This window comes from Brachyistius frenatus, unplaced genomic scaffold, assembly GCF_029030835.1.
Source record: "Brachyistius frenatus isolate BFR_SWC_R1_liver_20210118 unplaced genomic scaffold, ASM2903083v1 Contig_176, whole genome shotgun sequence".
Classification (NCBI taxonomy): Eukaryota; Metazoa; Chordata; class Actinopteri; family Embiotocidae; genus Brachyistius; species Brachyistius frenatus.
In genome coordinates this window covers 410,001-430,000 of record NW_027210775.1, presented here as the reverse complement: position 1 = coordinate 430,000, position 20,000 = coordinate 410,001, and the positions used below count along the sequence as shown (strand labels likewise).

General features: G+C 49.9%; 1 protein-coding gene across 5 annotated transcripts in view; it reads left to right on the top strand.

The window, feature by feature from the left end:
* Positions 1–20,000, top strand: part of shank1 (SH3 and multiple ankyrin repeat domains 1) — a 66,804-nt gene that overhangs the window by 45,593 nt on the left and 1,211 nt on the right. For 2 of the 5 annotated variants that reach the window (XM_069717544.1, XM_069717545.1), the window contains exons 16-25: positions 8,704–8,786; positions 8,881–9,005; positions 9,604–9,739; positions 9,830–9,910; positions 13,088–13,114; positions 13,216–13,272; positions 13,452–13,567; positions 13,992–14,115; positions 14,696–18,290; positions 18,725–19,615. In XM_069717544.1, coding sequence (XP_069573645.1) covers positions 8,704–8,786; positions 8,881–9,005; positions 9,604–9,739; positions 9,830–9,910; positions 13,088–13,114; positions 13,216–13,272; positions 13,452–13,567; positions 13,992–14,115; positions 14,696–18,290; positions 18,725–19,615 — 5,235 coding nt within the window. The remainder of the gene's footprint in view (positions 1–8,703; positions 8,787–8,880; positions 9,006–9,603; positions 9,740–9,829; positions 9,911–13,087; positions 13,115–13,215; positions 13,273–13,451; positions 13,568–13,991; positions 14,116–14,695; positions 18,291–18,724; positions 19,616–20,000) is intronic. The other 3 variants (XM_069717549.1, XM_069717548.1, XM_069717547.1) reach the window with 3 other exon arrangements.

Below are 20,000 nucleotides of genomic sequence, written 5' to 3'. Positions count from 1 at the left end.
TTACATAGAAATAAAGCCGTTTTCAATCACATGTATTATTTATGTGAAACCATGCCTTCTGCTTCTGTCCTTCATCATTTCTCTCACTCATCATCATTCTTCACGATTCCTCAACTTTCACTGCATTTATTTTCCTTTCTGTTTTTCCCCTCACTGCTTCTGTCTCTCTCTCTCTCTCTCTCTCTCTCTCTCTCTCTCTCTCACACACACACACACACACACACACACACACACACACACACACACACACACACACACACACACACACACACACACACACACACACACACACTATCATTTATTATTAACATGCTTTTCATCAACGGTGACATTTCCATGCAAACTCACATATGTTTGTGCAACACGCGCCAGCACACACATCATGGATAATTAAAGGCGTGTTGCAGCGTGTTTGTTGGACCAGCTGACTCAGAGACTTTCACAGCCTTCATCACTACATGCAATATCTCACCTCTTCCTCCTTTTCATCCCTCTGTACTTGGCCACATCTCCGCATCCCTCCCTCGCTTTCTCTATTCATCACCGCCCCGTACTTTTAAAAAAACAACATTTCTTCCCATCGCCCTCTCCTCCCTGCGGTGTCTCCATCTGGAGGTCAGACAGTGAAGGGCACTCGGAGAGGGGGGAGGAGGGCTGGAGGGGGAGGGATGAAGGAAGAAAGGCGTCTTGTGTTTTTTACAAGTGGGCTGGAAAGAGACGTGCTTTTGTGTTTGGTGTGTGCAACAGGAGGCCTGAGGAGGTCAGGGGAAAAAAAGCAGGAAGAAGGACACCCCCACCTCCCCCCACCTCTCCATTTTAACATCCTCCATCGAATATTTAAGGCTGATATGATACTGATATTTATTTTTAGTGAAAATTGCCATCAGCCATAATTTCTCATTATTGATCTTTTAATTAGAAATGGTTCAAGTTCCCGAGCGTTTCTTCCTCCTTGGTGCAGCTGCTGAAACGGTATTTAGATCACTGAGGAGCAAAGATCTTTAAGTGATTGTTTAAATACATTTCTAATCAATCAAACCTCAGCAACAATCCTCCATGTGACGCTCGGACCACTGATGTTCCTTCTCTTTGCTGAGCGTTCGATCGCGTGAAGCACAGACTGATGGAACTGAAGTTGTTCCACATAAACTCACAAACAGATTTCATAACTGGATTTTTGATCACTAACAATCAAAAACGACAGATGTCGGCGACGTTTTGCTGCTCTGCAGCTCACAGGAGACACTTTATTTCTGTCTCTTGATTAATTGTGGTTGCGAAGGAAAGCCGACTTTTATTTTGTAAACAGCTACTAAAAACTAGAGGGAGTTAGTTATTAGATGATACTTTTTGAAGTGTAAATCTATAGACTTTAAATAGAAATAAACATAATCTCCAAATTGTAAAAAGTAAAGCCAATACAGTTGTCTTATAGTGCAATACCACTGAGGGCCACTAAGGGCTAGCTCAAAAGAAAAACCTGGTTTGATTGATGTGCCTGTGGTACAGTCAAGTATAGGTGGGCGGGGCATAGAGTCCTTCTCAGCTCCAAATATGGTCACCTCTGGCTCCAAAAAAAATCCAAGATGGCGATGTACCAAATACCAGTTTGGATGTTTTGGTTTACATCATTAAGATGTATAACTCAAGCAACGGTTTATTTAATTCCTTTTAATACTATTTTATTTGTAAGAGGAACAAAATATATATATTTTTTTCCAGAAGTTTCACCGTCTCACTTCATTTTGTTCCCCTGTTGACTGAAATATGAGGCTTTCTGGAGAGTTTTGGAAATGAACAAGGCAGATGGGTGATTATTCAGTTTTCCCAATTTATTGGCTAATTCTCTCCTGAACATCTTGTCTGTCACTCATCGATCTGTTATTGAATCCTTTTATTGATTTATTTTTACCTTTGCTGTATTTCTGCAGCTTTGAACTCTCCCTGTAAACCACTCAGTTGCTCTCAATAAGAGATGAAACCTTACAAACCGACCGGTTCGTGAAGTCTCTGCTCTCCGCGGGTCCGTTCATTGCTGCTGGACACCATTTTTTTTGCGGGTCAAATGAGGACGAGCGGGCACGCGCAGGTTTTGGGAGCTGCAGAGTCTCCTGTTAAAACTCTGCTGCGGCCGTTTGTTGTCTTTTAGAGGAGCACGTGCAGTGACTCCTACATGTGAAACACGGAACATGTGCGACTCGGAGATTATTCACTTTTTTGCGAGAAGAGCGCGCGCTCGGATTTTGGTCCGGAGATGCGCACGTATGACGGGAGAACAAACATAAACATACAAACATAAACATACGATCATAAACATACGATCATAAACATACGATCATAAACATATTAACATAAACATACAAACATAAACATACGATCATAAACATACGATCATAAACATACGATCATAAACATATTAACATAAACATACAAACATAAACATACGATCATAAACATACGATCATAAACATACGATCATAAACATACGATCATAAACATATTAACATAAACATACAAACATAAACATACGATCATAAACATACGATCATAAACATACGATCATAAACATATTAACATAAACATACAAACATAAACATACGATCATAAACATACGATCATAAACATACAAACATAAACATACGATCATAAACATACGATCATAAACATACGATCATAAACATACGATCATAAACATACAAACATAAACATACAAACATAAACATACAAACATAAACATACGATCATGTGGAGCTTCTCTGTCACCTCCTCCTCTCTCTCTCTCTCTCCCTCATCACACACACACACACACACACACACACACACACACACACACACACACACACACACACACACACACACACACACACACACACACACACACACTGTACGCATCGCAGCGGTATAGCCTGACACGCGGGGCAGAAAAAAGGCAGAGATGTGAGAGGAGAGAGGACAAGAAGGCGCGATCGTCCTCGAGTGCAGGAGGAGGAGAGGAGGAGGAGAAAAGACGTAGAGGGAGGGAGGGAGGAGGAGGAGGAGGGAGGGAGAGTCGACGGAGGACAACTTGGACATACGTGGAAGGAGGCTCTGACTAAGAGATGATGTGAGTGAATCCGTATCCCCTCCTCTCTTCTTCTTCCTCTTTCCGCCACTCATCCTCCAGCTGTTTCTCTGCCCCCCCCTCCTCTTCCTGTCTGCATCGATGCCCCCCCTCCCCCCCGCCCTCCCTCCATTCATGCTTTGTTTACAGCAAAATGTGAGGAAAGGAGTGTGTTTGCGTGCATGTGTGTGAATAAGAAAAAAAACCAGGGAGGTGAGTTAAGTGTGATTTTTAAAGACACGCGGGGTCAATAACAGCGAGGACATTACATCATGATCATTTCTCTTATCTTTTTTAAACGTTATGTCATGTGACGCCGATTCCTTTTTTCCAGTCTTCCGCGAGGCCTCCGTCATCTGTGAATGAATTATAACGGAGACTTATCGCAGCAACATCCGGTTTTATGAATGGAAAAATCACGACAGTGATAAATAGGCGGAGTGAAATACTATACATATAAACTATAGGCACAGCGGGGGGGGGGGGGGGAGACAGCAGAGTGTGTGTGTGTGTGTGTGTGTGTGTGTGTGTGTGTGTGTGTGTGTGTGTGTGTGTGTGTGTGTGTGTGTGTGTGTGTGTGTGTGTGTGAAGCCCCCTGTGAACAAACCCAATCACCTCTTTCTCTCTTTCTCTTTTTCTAAATTACCTCATTTCTCTCTCTCTCTTTCTTTGTAAAGCCACCTTATTCCCCTTCCTCCCCCCTCCCTCCCCTTCCTCCCTCCTCTTCCTCCCCCCTCCTCTCTCTCTCTCTCTCTCTCTCTCTCTCTGTGTCGCAGTCACAGCAAACCATCTCTCTCCCTCCCTCCCTCCCTCCCTCCCACTCCTCTCTGTCTTAAGTATGAAGGGGCTGGGAGAGCTCGGCCCTCTTCCTTTCCCCTCTTCCATCTTTCTCTCCTCCTCTTCCTCCTCTCCTCCTCCTCCTCCTCTCTCGCGGCTCGCGCTCGCTGCTGTCTCGCTGGAAGCCGAGAAGGAGCAGGAGAAGGAGGAGGAGGAGAGGGAGGGGAGGAAATGGCGATGGGGGCATGCGGCGAGGAGGATGTCTCCCTCTCCCTCTCCCTCTCTTCTTCCTGGCCGTCGCTCGGCCCCGTGAATCGGAGCGTCTGGTTCATTTACAGGTAGCTGCCATGGCTTTTTATACCCCCCCCCCCACTACCCTCCTCTTCTTTCCCTCTCTTTCCCTCTCTTCCTCCAGTTGCTGGGGGAGATGGTGTGTGTGTGGGGGGGGGGGGGAGGAGGAGGGGGAGTGGGGAGGTTGCATGCATGTGCAGCATCATGGATGTCCGGAGCAGGATCGATGAGGCGGATTGACAGATGTTCCAAAGAATGACGGATGTGTTTGATTCAGTGTGTGAAGACGGACGAGCTGCTGCTGCTGCTGCTGCTGCTGCACAGCCCGCGTATGAGCAGTGCAGTCGTTCTCTGTTTCGCTGTATGAACATGTGTGTGTGTGTGTGTGTGTGTGTGTGTGTGTGTGTGTGTGTGTGTGTGTGTGTGTGTGTGTGTGTGTCTCGTTTCTCTTTCTTTCTCTCCGCTTTGAATCGCTCTCGTGAACAAACGTCCTCCAGCAGCGCTGCGCCGGCACGAGTGACACTCGCTGCTTTTTTTTTTTTTTTTTTGCATTGATGTGCAGATTGATTGCGCGTTTGTTTGTGTGCATGCATGACTTTGTGTGTGTGTGTGTGTGTGTGTGTGTGTGTGTGTGTGTGTGTGTGTGTGTGTGTGTGTGTGTGTGTGTGTGTAGATTGCTGTTGTCCGACTAAAACACTAAAGGTGGGAAGCAGATTTCTCCCCTCTGTTGGCCGGCTGGTCGCATGTGTTCCTGTGATGTGTACCGTGTTTCTGTATATTTTACCTGTGTGTGTGTGTGTGTGTGTGTGTGTGTGTGTGTGTGTGTGTGTGTGTGTGTGTGTGTGTGTGTGTGTGTGTGTGTGTGTGTGTGTGTGTGTGTGTGAGAGAGAGAGACTGCCAACAGAAAGGAAACAACGCATGCTGAATGAGTTTCAATGATGCAGCATGCATGACAAGTTCCAGCTTCCCTTTCTGACACCTCTATGGAAGCCCACTTGGCCAAACCTGTCCACTGCCTCTTTGCTTCTTCTACCTGTGCCTGTGACACCGGCACCGTGCACTCTGCTGCATTGTCCGGCTCAATCGCGTCCTGATGAGTGAGGGTCAGCCGCCCTCTGTGGACCTGTTCTTCCCGTCTGAATTAGATGGCAGAGACGGGAACAAATGTTGTGTTCAGGAGAACAACCTGGAGACAAAACAATTTACAAACAACCTGAAAAAGTGTTGCTAAAAATCAGGATAGGTGAAATGATATGCAGGGCAGCTTTACGCGTTTAAGGGAGCCCACTAAGTCCTGTGTTTCTCTCATGATTTACACCCTGCAGCACATTTCCTGGTCTAGTATATTCACTCCTGCACCGTGTGACACTCCTGGATGTTAAAGATGCTGAACTGATCAGCTCGTGGTTTATGTGAGGGACACTGAGGACTTCCAAGGACGCGCTGGTTTGTGAGGATAAACTAGGCTGCATTTGATCTGTTGAAATGGGACAGGCCTCGTTCCCTTCGTGATGTAATCGGTACAGGAAGCTAAACTTAAACGTCGCCTACTGTAACGCCACTTAAAGTTGACGACAATCGCTGAAGACAGCAGAGTTCGAGTTAGCCGCTGGTCGGATGGGATGAAACCTCAAATCCTCCCAAACACCTCGGAGTAGTTGCAGTGAGAAAGACTTTTCTTGGTTAGTGTCACTCTGTTGTCTCTGAAAGTTTCCGTGCAAAAGTCTCTTCGGCGTTGATCAATCGAACGCTGCATTTTTTCTGCTGCTTTGCTTTCACCTTCCATCGTGTTGCTGATGGATGAACGGCCGGACCGGCCACCAGTAACCATTACTTTACAGTTTATTATTCTGTGATGGATGGAATCGTTTTCTTGGGTCATTTCTGCAGCATTTTGTTCATGTAGTTCCTCAACTAAAAGTTAAAACGAGGAAGCTTCCATCTGTTTTGTCTTCCTTGTTAATCGAGCTGAACTTTGTCGAGTGCACAAAGACGTTTGTTGTTGGTGGTTAATTTTCCTGCACACAAGCTTCAATGAATGGGTTGCAGTGATTTGTGATTGTGCAGCCTGCAGGGAGAATTAGATTTCACCAGTATTTGATTCAACTATTCTGCCAGTTTATATTTTAGAAAAAAAAAGGTGCATGAACGCAGGCTTTGCCACATCTCACTCTCGCCTTCATTTTTTTTTGTGTGTAAAAGTTATTACATGCGGCGTCCTGTGTGTTAATTATTCACTCGGCCCTTCAGAGCGTTTGAGGATCTGGACTGGTGCAGCAGAGATGGATGTAAGAGGACAAGAATAACAAAGAGACGAAGCCTTGGCAGAGACAGAGAGACTCTCACAGCCCGTGGAGAGCATCACACACACTCAATAGACTGAATGAGAAATATCACGAGGGGGAAATGGGATTAGAGAAGAAAAAAAAAAGTTAGTGAATGATTAGAAGTTTGGAGAACAAGACCAGGGAGCCAATCCGGCATGGAGTCGCCATCAGGATGGAAACATGGAAAAAGGCCGCGAGGAGAGAGAGAGAGAGAGAGAGAGAAAGAGAGCGGGATGAACAGATGGAGTGGGCTGGGACTGTTTTGGTGCACCATGGGATCACCAGCATGTGGTTACAGTATGTTACAGATGACACGGTGTGTGTACCTCCTCTGACTCACGGACCAACTGGATGCTCCATTCATGACCAGACCAGAAGGCCTGATACCTCCGAGGTGGAGCTGCGACCGAACACGAGTCTCCCACGTCTGACCTCCGAGACTTGGAGGATTATTTTGACACAAATATGTATTAAAAAAAAGAAAGAAAACATCTTCTCAATGACATAATGGACGATGTGTACTTTGCCTGTTATACTTGCATTTTGGCAGCTATTTGCATTGTACATGTTACGTCTTAATCAGATGTTCTGCTTCAGTAAAAACATCAGAATGACGATGTAAATGGCTCCACATCGTTGTGGTGGTGCAGTGGTTCGTACCGTCTGGATTTGAACCTGTGGACCTTTTCTCTGTGGAGTTTGCATGTTTACTCGTTTTGCATGTGTGGTTTTCTCGCGGTGCTCCGGTTTCCTCAGACAGTCCAAAGACATGCGTGTTAGATTAATTGCTGATTATTAACTGGCTGTAGGTGTGGACGGTGGTTCTGTCTTTCCGTGTCGGCCCTGTGATGGACTGTCCAAGTTGTACCCCGCCTTCGCCCCAAAGTCAGCTGGGTCAGTCTCCAGCCTCTCGTGGCGTTCAGGATGAAGCTGTTAAAGATGATGGATCGACTGACGAGGAAAAAAATACTTGTATTAAAATGTACTTTCAGTATTTCAAGTAAAAGTAGTAAATAGCGCCACGTAATTACACACATTTTTACTGATTTTTCTCTGTGAATGGTTGGATGATGTTACTTCTCTGGGCTTTGAACAGTTGCTTGAATAAAACCGTTGAGAGGTTTTAGAGGGGAAATATTTCTTTGATAAACAGTTCAGACGTCTTTAACCAAACAGAAAACCCTCCCAGACAGTTTTTTTTTATGTCCAAACAGTCGGGAACCATCAATGCTTTGTGTTTTATTAATCTAAAGAACGTCAAGATGAAAAGAGGACACGTAATTAGAAGTAAAAGTACAATATTTCACCTGAAATTATGTTCAGGAGGAGGATAAAATGGTATAAAATGATGCATATTTTCCCGTCTGTGCGACAGCAGAGAGCAGGACGTTGTATGAGCTCCCACCTGCGAGCGTGCAGCGCCTGTTCTCTGCTGTCAGTGACTAATAGTTTACCATTACATCGCTCGGCTCTGCTGTGGACCTTCCCCGAGTTTCCCTGCGTCCACTTCTGGCTGTTGCTGCGGCAACAAGCAGCGCCATCAGTACTGTATATAGCATCTCCGGCGGAGGTTCTGGTAGAAACCGGCTCGCTGTCAACAACGTACGGGGAAAGTGAGGCGCAGAAAAAAGTCACCAGCGAATGTGGCTTATTTTACAATTTGATGGTGGTTCGTGTTTTGTTTTTGTTTTTTTACCTGATGAGACATTTTGACTGATAGCAGTAGTTTTGAAATGTGTTTTTGAAAATCTGTATTCAGCTTTTACATTTGGCCCCTCTGAAGCATTCAGGGTGTGTAAAATGCCAGTTACATCAGGCTTTCTATGGACGTTTATAATAAGTTTAACCAGTCTACATCTAAAATATCAGTCCAGGTCACTACGTTTTTGAAAGTTTTATTTCTAAAGATTTAAGAAATATAAAAATAATAAAAAAATTCAAAAGGCACAATCCCAAAATCTGCAATCAAACATGAGGAAAACATAAAAATGAACAAGAGGCTATGATGTATTATCATTTGAATAAAATTCACAAATAAAGCTAAATATATAATGTTGAAATATAATTCAAAGCTAAACTCAAATAGTGAGTATACACATGTATATATATATGTAAGTTACAATCTATAAACATAGATGTCCCGGTGTGTCTGATACACAGTTGAAAGGGTGAATGTCTTCCTGTTATTTCTAACTCTCTCTCTGTTAGCGACTACATCATCAAGGAGAAGACGGTGCTTCTGCAGAAAAAAGACAGCGAGGGTTTCGGCTTCGTTCTTCGAGGGGCCAAAGGTAAGAGAACGAAACACACCTGCTGACGCACCGTCGGACCCGCTGCTTCACATACGACGCTAACACTTTGTCACATGTTCCTGTTCGTCTCCAGCTCAGACCCCCATCGAAGAGTTCACTCCCACACCGGCCTTCCCCGCCCTGCAGTACCTGGAGTCGGTGGACGAGGGGGGCGTGGCCTGGAGAGCTGGTCTCAGGATGGGAGACTTCCTCATCGAGGTCTGATGTGACACCTCATTATATTATGTTTTAAACGTAATATGTTTAAACATTCTGTGTCTAAATCTTTGGGCCCCAGTGTTGAACAAATTTTACCAAATTTCTTTCAGGTTTTTCTTTTAGATTCTCTAATAACTGTCAAACAAACAGGACTGAAACAGTAAACTGTTTATTTCTCTGATATTGAAAAAAGTAGGGACTTGCAAAACAATGTAAACACATAAGTCACAGGAAAACAATCATAACAGTGAACAGCAGCGATCTAATCAGAGACATAAAAGATGTATAAAATATGAATAAAAAAATAAATAATTCAAATACCTTGTAGATGTACAAACCGGTCGATGCAGAGCAAATCGACATATCTGAGGCACCTGCAGTCTGATTTTCAAGATTCCTGAGGTTGTAGTCCTGCCGTTATTTCTTATTTAGTTTTATAAATACTTTGGCTAATATTTCCAAAACTACAATTAATCACCTCCTTCTGTCTTTTACTGCTTTATTGACAAACAGTAAACGAATCCTGAGGACGAAAATGAAAGTTAAGACTGTAAAACTGTCAGTAAAACGTTGTTGTGAAACTAAATCTGTGCTTCAGGTCAACGGTCAGAACGTAGTGAAGGTCGGTCACCGGCAGGTCGTCAACATGATCCGGCAGGGCGGCAACAGCCTCATGGTCAAGGTCGTCATGGTGACCCGCAACCCGGACATGGAGGAGGGATCGAGGAAGAAGAGTAAGTATGCTGCCGGTTGTTCGCCGGTGCCTGAACCTTCTTCCTGAAACATCTTGGACTGAGCTTCTCTTCTTCTTCTCTGTGATCCAGTTCCCCAGCAGAGTAAGAGGCTGAGCGCTCCGGCCATCGCCCTGCGGTCCAAATCCATGACCTCGGAGCTGGAGGAGATGGGTGAGGAAACTCATATTAAACTACTTTATTTGGAGGAGGGGGGAGCCGGGGGGGGGGGTAGACATGAAAGATTGCAAAGAATGACTCTACAGACTGAGGTGATGAGAAATGATAGAAAGTGTGTTGGGCGCGGGGGGGGGGGGGGGGTTAAAAGATGCTTGAAAGTGTGTGAAGGGTTTATTTGGGCTAAATTTAGACAGCCGAGGAAGTAGCGAGCAGTTATTCGGCGACAGCAGCGAGAGGAAGAGACGACTGGCTGCCGTCCTGTGGATGACGGTCTCAATGCGTTTCACTGTTCTTTCAGAGGTTCCACACTGTCACTTCCAGCACCCCCACTACAGGTAACCCCCCCAGAAACCAACGTGTCGCCATCCACCCTGTGATCCCCCTCCTCTCACTGTCCGCTGCTCTTTACCTCTGACCCCCCTGCACCCCACCCCTTACTACTGCTCCACCCCCCTCACCCCCATGGCCCTGCCCACGGCTTTAACCCCCCCACCACCACCACCGGCGCCCACAGAGCAGTATAACACACACACACACACACACACACACACACACACACACACACACACACACACACACACACACACACACACACACACACACACACACACACACACACACGCGTTGACACTCAGCAAGTATTTGTTGCCACGGTAACACTGCGGGGGAATGGGGCGTCACCTGAGAAGAGTTTCCGGGTGCCACAAACAATCACAGCGAAGCTGTCTGCTGTTCTTTAAATGTGTTCGGTGAGCAAGTTGCAAAACAACAAAACAACAAAAACAAAACGCGTCCCTCGTTTTGTTCTGTTCAACGTGTCTTCGATTGATCGAGAATCAAAACCGAGGATGAAACTATCGAGATGAGTAATTTTTGAGGAAGAAAAAAAACAACAAAAAAACAACTTTGTTCCAGGTCTGTTGCTATGGTAACAGCATCATGTGTGGCTATGCCGTCTCTATTTTAAGGCAAAAAATAGTGGGAGGAGAGCGCGCGGCGAGCGGTCAGCGCCGGATCACAAACGTTGGCCGGTGTTTTGTTGGCGATCGGTCTTCTAAACTGGCCGCCTGGTTCCGAGCATGGCCAGTGAACAGCTGATGAGCTGATCAGCTGATCAGCAGGGCCTTTTTATTTATTTATTTATTTTGGTCAGCTGGTCTCAGATCTGGTTCCTCTCTCTCTCGGCGATGGACGCTCGCCCAATCCTGTAAACAACGGCAATTACAAAGAGTCGTGTTTCTGCTGCCGTAAGTCAGGATGGGACTGAAGTTGATTTCAGAGCGTAGAGATCAGCCCTTTGCTACCCCCCCCCCCCTCACCTGCCTTCTTTCTGTGGTGTGACCTCACCTGACCAGCACAAAGCATGAGCACCCAGTCTGACACTCAGGTACTGTTTTTTCTTGAACCCCCCCCCCCCCCCCAAACCCACTTTCCTGCTGCCCCAGTGCTCACTATATATATCAAATACCTCATCCAGCAGTACTGTATGTTACTGGTACATGATACTGGGTGTATTATGTGATACCGATATCCACACATCGATCAATTACATTAATGTTGACATAAATTATTTTTGCAACAGCCATGACTTTTAGAGAGAAAGACGGCAAAACACACTAAAAGTGCTCTCGGACAGCATCATGCCGATCTTCTATGATATGTAAAAATCTGAAACCAGAACATGTATATGCTTCTGGTTTTGGCCTCCCGGCTGCTCAGGACCGGCTAACGGGTCCAATTCATTCAAACTTGCCTCCAATTCTTCAAAAAGACTCCATTTATCACAAATACCGTCGTCACCGAAGGAGGAAGAGGAACGTCATCATTTGAGCTGGAGAGAGAAGAAGTGTCGAGTACTACAGCTGAATTTGATATATATATTAGCTCGTACATTTATCCGTGTAACAGGAAATTGCTGCAAAGAAAATACCAAACTATCAGCTAAAATGTATTGTTATCAGACTCTCCCAAATATCTTATCAACCTTAGCGTCCCATCGGGAAACTGCACGCAGTATTTAAAACTTAAACTTATGAATTAAAGTGTCACTCAATGTAAAGTGCATTTATCAAGAAATATAAGTTCTCAAATATCTAGAGTTTTAATTTGCCGTCAGACGCCATTTATCTTAGATCCTCGTTGCTCCTCCTGAATCAAGGTGAGAGGAGCATCGTGTGTGTGTGTGTGTGTGTGTGTGTGTGTGTGTGTGTGTGTGTGTGTGTGTGTGTGTGTGTGTGTGTGTGTGTGTGTGCGCGTGCGCGTGTGCGTGTGCCATATACTTATTCTAATGCGCTGGAATTCGTTTAGCCGTGACGCCTGTTAAACTGTCTCACCTCTCTGATTGCTGCAGTGTCCCAGTTCACCTAGAAGTCATGCTGCAAGATAACAAGGACATTAAGATGGAAATGATCCTGCGGTGCACTTAAGTCCACAAACTGTTGTGTTTTCTTTTTGCCGACGGCGATCATTTAAACGGACGCGCGTTGCCGTAAAAAAAAAACGTGTCTCATGTCTGACAGGATTTTGTGCGGTGTCGATATAAGATGAAATAAACACTGATTCAAAAAAAATAAAAAAAACTCATGGTGCTTTTAACTATCGTGCATTCAGAATTTTAATTCCTATTTCATTAAGCTCAATGAATCACACATTATGAAATATAACAGCTGGAGTATGACTACGGCAGATAAAGCCGATCCCCGACACTTTGTCACTCACACCAGTGGATGTAAACAGGGTCACCTTTAAATCCTCTCTACTCCTTTATGGACGTGCCCCCCACACCCCACCCACACACACTTTTTTTTTTTTCTGTCCACTGACTAAAACCACTAACTCGGCCTTTTTCTTTTGTCTCCTTTTGTCCTCACGTCACCGCTGACGGGATCGTTACCGTGTAACAGTGGAGCGAGGTGGGAGTCCGCTTCAGACTAATTCCACATTTGTATATGTGTGTGCGTGTGCGTGTGCGTGTGCGTGTGCGTGCAGCGTATTTACTGTAACTCTGCGTGCGGGTGTGATGTACGTTGTTTTACTTGGGAGAAAGAAAAAACGGCCTTTGACGAGGTGACTCAGTTCGTGGGGCTCGGGGGGAATATGATTAGTATTCACTGTAACAACGCTATCGCACTTTCTTGCCAAAACTTAAGTCTCCTTTTGTCTTCCTTCCAGCTGCTACCCCTTGGAAAAAAAAATCAGGTACGCTGCGGTGCATTCCCCCGGCTCTAAAGGCCTCGTGTTTATCACGTCCGTCCGACAAACCCACTCGGTCCTCACGACGCGTTTTCTTCTTCTTCTAGAATTCGAATCCTCCCAAGTCACAGAGAAGAAGAGGACAGTTTATCAGATGGCTTTGAGTAAGGAAGCTCATGTTTGTCAGTGAATCTCTCTCATCCGCCTTCATCAAAGTCTGTCTCTGTCCACACGTCGTTTCCTTCATTTTGTTGCTGTCCATTTTTCTGTTTCATTGTCGGTTGTCCTTCTCTCTCTCTCTCTCTCTCTCTCTCTCTCTCTCTTCCACTTTTTTTGCTCTCAGATAAACTAGATGAAATTCTTGCAGCAGCCCAGCAGACAATCAGCACCAACGAGGCGCCGGGGACGCGGGGACAGGGACCGAAGAGGGACAGGGGGAGGAGCTTCTATGGCAATGAGGTGCGCTTTCTCGTGAAGCAGTAGATTTACGTGTGTGTGTGTGTGTGTGTGTGTGTGTGTGTGTGTGTGTGTGTGTGTGTGTGTGTGTGTGTGTGTGTGTGTGTGTGTGTGTGTGAGAATATGTGATACAAATGTAAAGTAAATACGAGAGAAAACCCCCACCGAGAAAAACCGTGAGTGTCGGCAGGTGTGCTGCTGCTGCACCGGTGAACAAATCAGTTCCTGTTGTGAACGAAACAAGAAAACGTTTTTCAATCTTTTGATCTTGACTTGTTCAAACCTGCATGAATTCGTATTGACGTTGACGCTGAATCGATGCAGCCGATTAACACCACGAGAGTTCAGTCTCTCCTGTTGCGTCATTTCTTCTTGGCCCCTCGCAAACGATTTGTTTTACTCTCCTTCGTTTTCTCCACCCTTTCAGCCGAACTACGGGGATCAGTCGGGGATGGGGATGATGTCGACCGGGTTGGGCCTAGGCTACGACCGGGGACAGTTCTCCTCAGGTCACGGCCCACCGCACGGTATGCTGCGGCAGAAATCCATCGGTGAGGCTGTCTGTTATTTTTCCGTCTGCCCCCTCCGTCCGCCTGTCTGTCTGTCCTCTGGATCTGGTGGAGGTCCAAGCCGTGCTCACCTGTTTGTCTGTGGCCAACAATGTCTCGTCTGTGGCCCGAAGCCCGTGTGCACTTTTACCTGTAGCTGACTGTACGCTCACCTGATATACTGTGAAAAAAAGATGTCGTCTTATACTCACCCTACTACTATCTGTCACGTTACAGTAGTGCCACTAATCTCCTTGTTTTATTCTGATTGGTTATTTTCTGCTTTGTTGCTCATGAAGGCTTAGCTAACTCCCCCGCCCCCCAGGAAAAATGATCTGGTGAAAGAACAACACAAATGCTGCTGTGTAACGCTGTCCAGTTGCTCCTTGTTTGTGGGATATGTAGCACTAACTGACTAACAAATGTAAGAACTGAGGACAGACTTGCCGGCAGGTACCTGGGCAGGCAGATCTCGACAGACACTCTCATAGATTACCCTCCGCTTTCCTTTTTTTCTTTCCTGTCGTTGTCCCGACCTGTAAATTTCATCCCTCTTTGCTTTCTTTCTCTTGCTGTACTGTAGGCGTGCCGGAGGAGGAGAGGCAGTACCTGCATCCTCCGTCCGTGAAGTTCGCCCGCAGCCTGTCGGTGCCCGGCCCAGACGACATCCCGCCTCCTCCCACCACGGCTCCACCGGATCCGCCGTTCTCCTCCGCTCCGCCCCTCGGTTGGAGAGCCAAGTCGTCCCAGCAGCCCTCTGTCTCCGTGTCCCAGTCCACGTCCACGTCCGCGCACTACCAGCCCTACTCCCAGGCGGTGCACTTCACCCACGGAGGCAGGGAGAGGGCCGGCGGTCCCGGCGCCGGCCCCGGTGGCGGAGCGGCGGACCACGGCACCTCGTACGCACACGCTACTCAGACTAGGACTGCATCGCGGAAGGTTACCTACACCGGGGAGCCCGGTGGAGCTGGCATGGGGGCTGGTGGAGGGGCCAAGGCGGCAGGTCTCAGGAGAGGCTACAGCACAGCCGTCCCCCCATCCAGCATCGCCACGGTAATGCCCCAGCAACAACAGACTGCCCAAAGCCAACCCCAGCGGGCAGACCGCAGTTCAGACCGCAGTTCAGACCGCAGTGCAGATCGCAGTGCGGATCGCAGTTCAGACCGCAGTGCAGATCGCAGTGCGGACCGCAGTTCAGACCGCAGTGCGGATCGCAGTGCAGCCGGCGCTGGAGCTGGTGGTCCTAAAGGAGGGGCCCGGAGGGGTAAGGGCCCTCTGGTGAAGCAGTCCAAGGTAGAGGACCTGCGCTTGGGCCAGGGCACGCTGGGAGGCAAAGGTGTAGTGGAGAAAAGCTCCATCCCCATCCCCACCATCATTGTCAAGGCGCCTTCAACCAGCAGCAGCGGGCGGAGCAGCCAGGGAAGCAGCGTGGAGGCTGACGTTCCTGCTTCAGGGGAGGCAGATGACATGAAATCACCTCACGGCCCTCCTCCCTCCACTCCTGCTCCACAACCTCCCGCCCCGCCCTCCATCCCAGCACCACCGCCTCCGTCCTTGCCTTCGATCCGAGCCCAGGAAAACCTGGACTTCACCAGCCAGTTCGGGGCCGCCATTGTTGGCGCAGCTCGCCGAGACAGGGAGCGATTCCACGAAGCCCGGAGAAAGAGTGCCTCTTTGTTCATGTCTGCCGAGGAGGACGTGAGCCTCGGGGGAGTGAGCGATGGAATCGGAGGAGTGTCAAGGACTCAGGTGTCGCAGCAGCAGCTCAGCTCACAGGCCGAGAGCTCATCGACGCGGCTGCGACCGTCCAAGTCCATCGACGAGGGCATGTTCTCCGGGGACACCTTCATCCATCACACCCGCAGTATGCCTCCAGCCTTCGGCCTACCAGAGTACTCCTCACCTGCCCTGGACTACCAGCCCAAGTCGGTGCCTACTGATCTGTACACAGCAGCAGGCAGGCAGCCGGGGCCCTCCACCACCTTCATTCACCCTCTGACGGGGAAGGCTCTCGACCCCACGTCGCCGCTCGGCCTCGCCCTGGCCGCCAGAGAGCGCGCTCTGAGGGACGACAGCCGGATAAGGAGGGGAACGGAGCACCACTTCACCCGCCAGATGTCCAGCGTGGCGTTCCCTTCGTCCACCGTCACCTCTCAGCCGGTGTCGTCCGCCGCCGGGTCCTCGAGCTCCTACCTGGTCACCTCCTCGTCTCTGGCCGCCACCACGGCCACCGTGGGCCGACCGCCCTCTCCCAGAATACTCAGAGGAGCCGGGAGTGTGTGGGGCGAGGAAGGCGGTGGAGGGGAGAGGGAGCGGGAGGGAGGAGGAGGTCGCGAGGGGCTAAGAGTTCGCTTCTCCGAGGACAAAACAGTCCACACGCATCACTATCAGTCTCAGTCTCCGTATCAGCCGACTTACAAAGAGAGAGAGCGGGAGAGGTCGAGGGAGCGGGAGAGGGAGCTGTCTAGAGAGAGGGAGCGGGACAAAGAGAGGGAGGGCTACATGAGGAGGGCGGAGCAGGCGGCGGCTGAGAGCGCCGCTCATCAGGCGGCTCAGTCTCAGCAGCCTCAGAGACCCTCTTTTCTCAGAATGGAGAGCCAAGCCGACGCCTACATCCTGTCCCTCACACCTCCCTCTCCTCCACCTACTGGTACTCAGCAGACAGCGAACCCTACGGGGAGCAGTGGGAGTGGCCTGATGGTCCTCCCTCCCCCCGCCCCCTCGGTGGATGCAGATGACGAGTTTGTCTATGCCGACCCTCTCCCTCCTCCGTTGGAGTTCGCCAACAGCTTCGACCGAGCGATATCGGCGTACTCTCAGCGCGCGATGCTCGCCAACAGCCTGACCTCCCGCCAACAGCAGGTCCCGCCCCCTCCGCCGCCTCCTCCTCCTCCCCCGCCGCCCCCTCCACCCCCCCAAAAAGAACAGTTCGTAAGCGGGTTCCCGGCTCACACCCCCCTGCCGTCGCCTCAGGCGGGCGACTCCACTGCCTCCAGCCTCACATCTTACGACAGTGAGGTGGCGAACCTGACTCAGTCTGTCCACTCCCCGTCCCAAACGTCCCCCAACCCCCTGCCCTCTTCCTCACCCTCCACCCTACAGCCCTCATCGGGCCCTCCACCTCCCCCGTCGGTGTCTCCCCCGCCTCCTCCCGGCTCCTACCACCGGCCGTTCTCCATGTCCCACCACCACCACCACCTTTACAACAGCACTCACGCTCCCGGGCGCTCTTCGCCCACACCCCCCCCACACGCAGTCGCGCCTCCCCCGGCTTACCGTGGTCCCCTTGCGCCCTCCTCCACCTCCATCCCGCACAGAGGCTCCGCCTCACACGCCTCGACCGCTAGCTGTGCCGCTACAACCACCGCTGCTGCCACCACAACAAGCACCTCCGCTCAGCTCTACCAGGAGCGAACGCACGCCACATCCTCCGCCGCCGTCACGGGCGGCCGCAGGATGGGGGAGCACCATCGTCCCCCCCCCGCCACAAAGAAAGGAGAGTCCCAGGAGACGGTGGTGGACTCTGGGATCGAGGAGCTGGACAGCCGCAGCAGTAGCGACCACCACCTGGACAGCATCCTGGCTCTCAGCGGCGTCCGGGGGGACAGACTGGACCGAGGGGAGAGAGCCGGCGGACGGATGGGAGGCGGGGCGGGGGAGGCAGAGAGGGGAGGAGATTTTCTGGACTCTTACATGAGCTACTTGGACGGACAGACGTTTGAGATGCAGAATGCCACAGCGGCGGCGTCCACGTACCCGAAAACGAACCGGTACAGAGATGTAGGCCGAACCGGAGAGCTGCACCGACAGACCAGCACCGCTCCCGCCTCCTTCCACTCCCACAGACGACGGGACGACCAGGAGGAGGACGAGCTCGAGGAGGGGGTGGCGGAGGACGAGAGCGGCCAGGACGGGTACGGCGTGAGGGACATGCAGAACTTGGGGCGACCCATTTCGCCGTACTTCGATCGGCCGCGCACTCCCGAGATGAAACCTCTGTGGGGCGACGGCCAGATGAGCGCCGACGCCGGCGGCCAGTCCGCAGCTCTTTTGGAAGGGAAGAAGATTTACCCTCCTGCGTCCAGCATGAAGCCCAGCATCATCAACGAGCTGAGCAGCAAGCTGCACCAAAGAACCAAGGACAGCTGGAGCAGCCAGAGACCGCTGGGCAGACACAGGTACGCTTTACAGGAAACGGCGCCGCGTTGTGTCGTCGGTGTCGCAGCTTAAACTGCAGTTTGTTGTCATTCTAAGTGAACACGTCACGTGAGTTTTTCACCTCCCGCTGTTGATGCTGAAGCCTTCTTCTCTGTTGATGTCCTGTGTTGCTGTGTCTATGCCTCTCATGTATTTCTCTGGCTTTTTCCATGTGTTTCTCTCAGAAGCAGAAACAGGTAATAGAGCCTCTTCCGCACTCTTTTTGTTTTTCTGTCTGGAAGAATATAAAACTTTGACTTGCTTGAATGTACAAGAGAGGAAACTTTGTGATGCCTCACAAACTCCAACATAAACATAGCTTGACAATGCTTCCCTTTGTGTGCGTGTGCATGTTTTTCATGTTTTCTTGTTTCTGTCCTGCTTTTCTTCTCATGATTTTTATTTTTTTCTGCAGGTTTTCAGAAGACTCGGCCTCGGCGCTGAGCCCCCCCTCAGCTCGATCCCAGTCTCCATCTCCCATCTCCTTGTCGCAGCCATCGTTGTCCCCGTCACCCACCCCGGCCTCACAGTACCCCAACTGGGGTCGAGCTCCATCTCCTCAGCCTCCGGCATCCTCTCAGCCCCCACGATCACATTCCCCGCTGTCCCCGACCTCCTACTCCCCTTACCCCACCTCCCCCAAACACAGACCTGTCTACCGGACCAAAGCCCTGGAGTTCCAGTTCATCCCCAGTCGGGAGTCCCGTAAAGCGGAGTCACACATCCTCCAGCGAAGGCGAGCGCCCAGCCCCCTCATCTCCCCGTCAGAGAGGCCCAAGCTGGGCCCGCCACGCCCGTCGTCCCTCCCTCTCCTCCCCACCACGCCTCTATACAGCGCCATCTATGACCTCCGCGGTTCCATCACCCCTCCGTCGCCCGGGAACCCTCTCGGAGATCCCTACTTCTCGCCCTCTCCGCCCCTCTTCGCCCCCTCCGGTGCGCCTCCTCCTCCAAGCTCCACCTTAGTTGTGTCTCGCTCTCTATCTCCGACTCATTTCCTGTCCGGGACGTCTTCTCCGCCCCTGCACCCCCACCCTCCACCTACCTGCCTGAGTTACCCCCACCTGCCGCCCCCATCCCCGACGAAGCCTTTCGCCGCCAAGCCGCTGCCCTACTGGACCAAGTACGACGTGGCGGACTGGCTGGGGTACCTGAACCTGGGGGAGCACAGAGAGCGTTTCCTGGACAACGAGATCGATGGCACCCACCTGCCCTCCCTGACCAAGGACGACTATCTGGATTTGGGTGTGACACGAGTTGGCCACCGCATGAACATAGAGCGAGCCCTGAGGACTGTAATGGACAGGTACGGCTCCTGATACATGCGTACATGTGCATTTTATTTCCTTAAAAGCTTTCGATTCATTTCCACGGAAGAACAGCGCCCCCTTTCTGTTCACTGCTGTAAAACCTTCCAGTGGGTTTAACCACTCTGAGGATGAGCAACACAGTTCAAATACAGAGGATGTGAACTCAGATATTGACTCATCAGTTTGAGGTTATGATACTTTTTCTATGATTACCTTAAAGTGTAGACGTCACAGTGCGATAGAGGAAATGGAGCCGGCCTTTGTCAGCCATCGAGTGTGTGATGACTGATGTTCATTAGTCGTGTAAGCGCGTCTTCGCTGCAAGCGTCACTGCAGATTCTTAATGAGCATAAATTATTGTCTCCATTTTCAAAAAAGCAC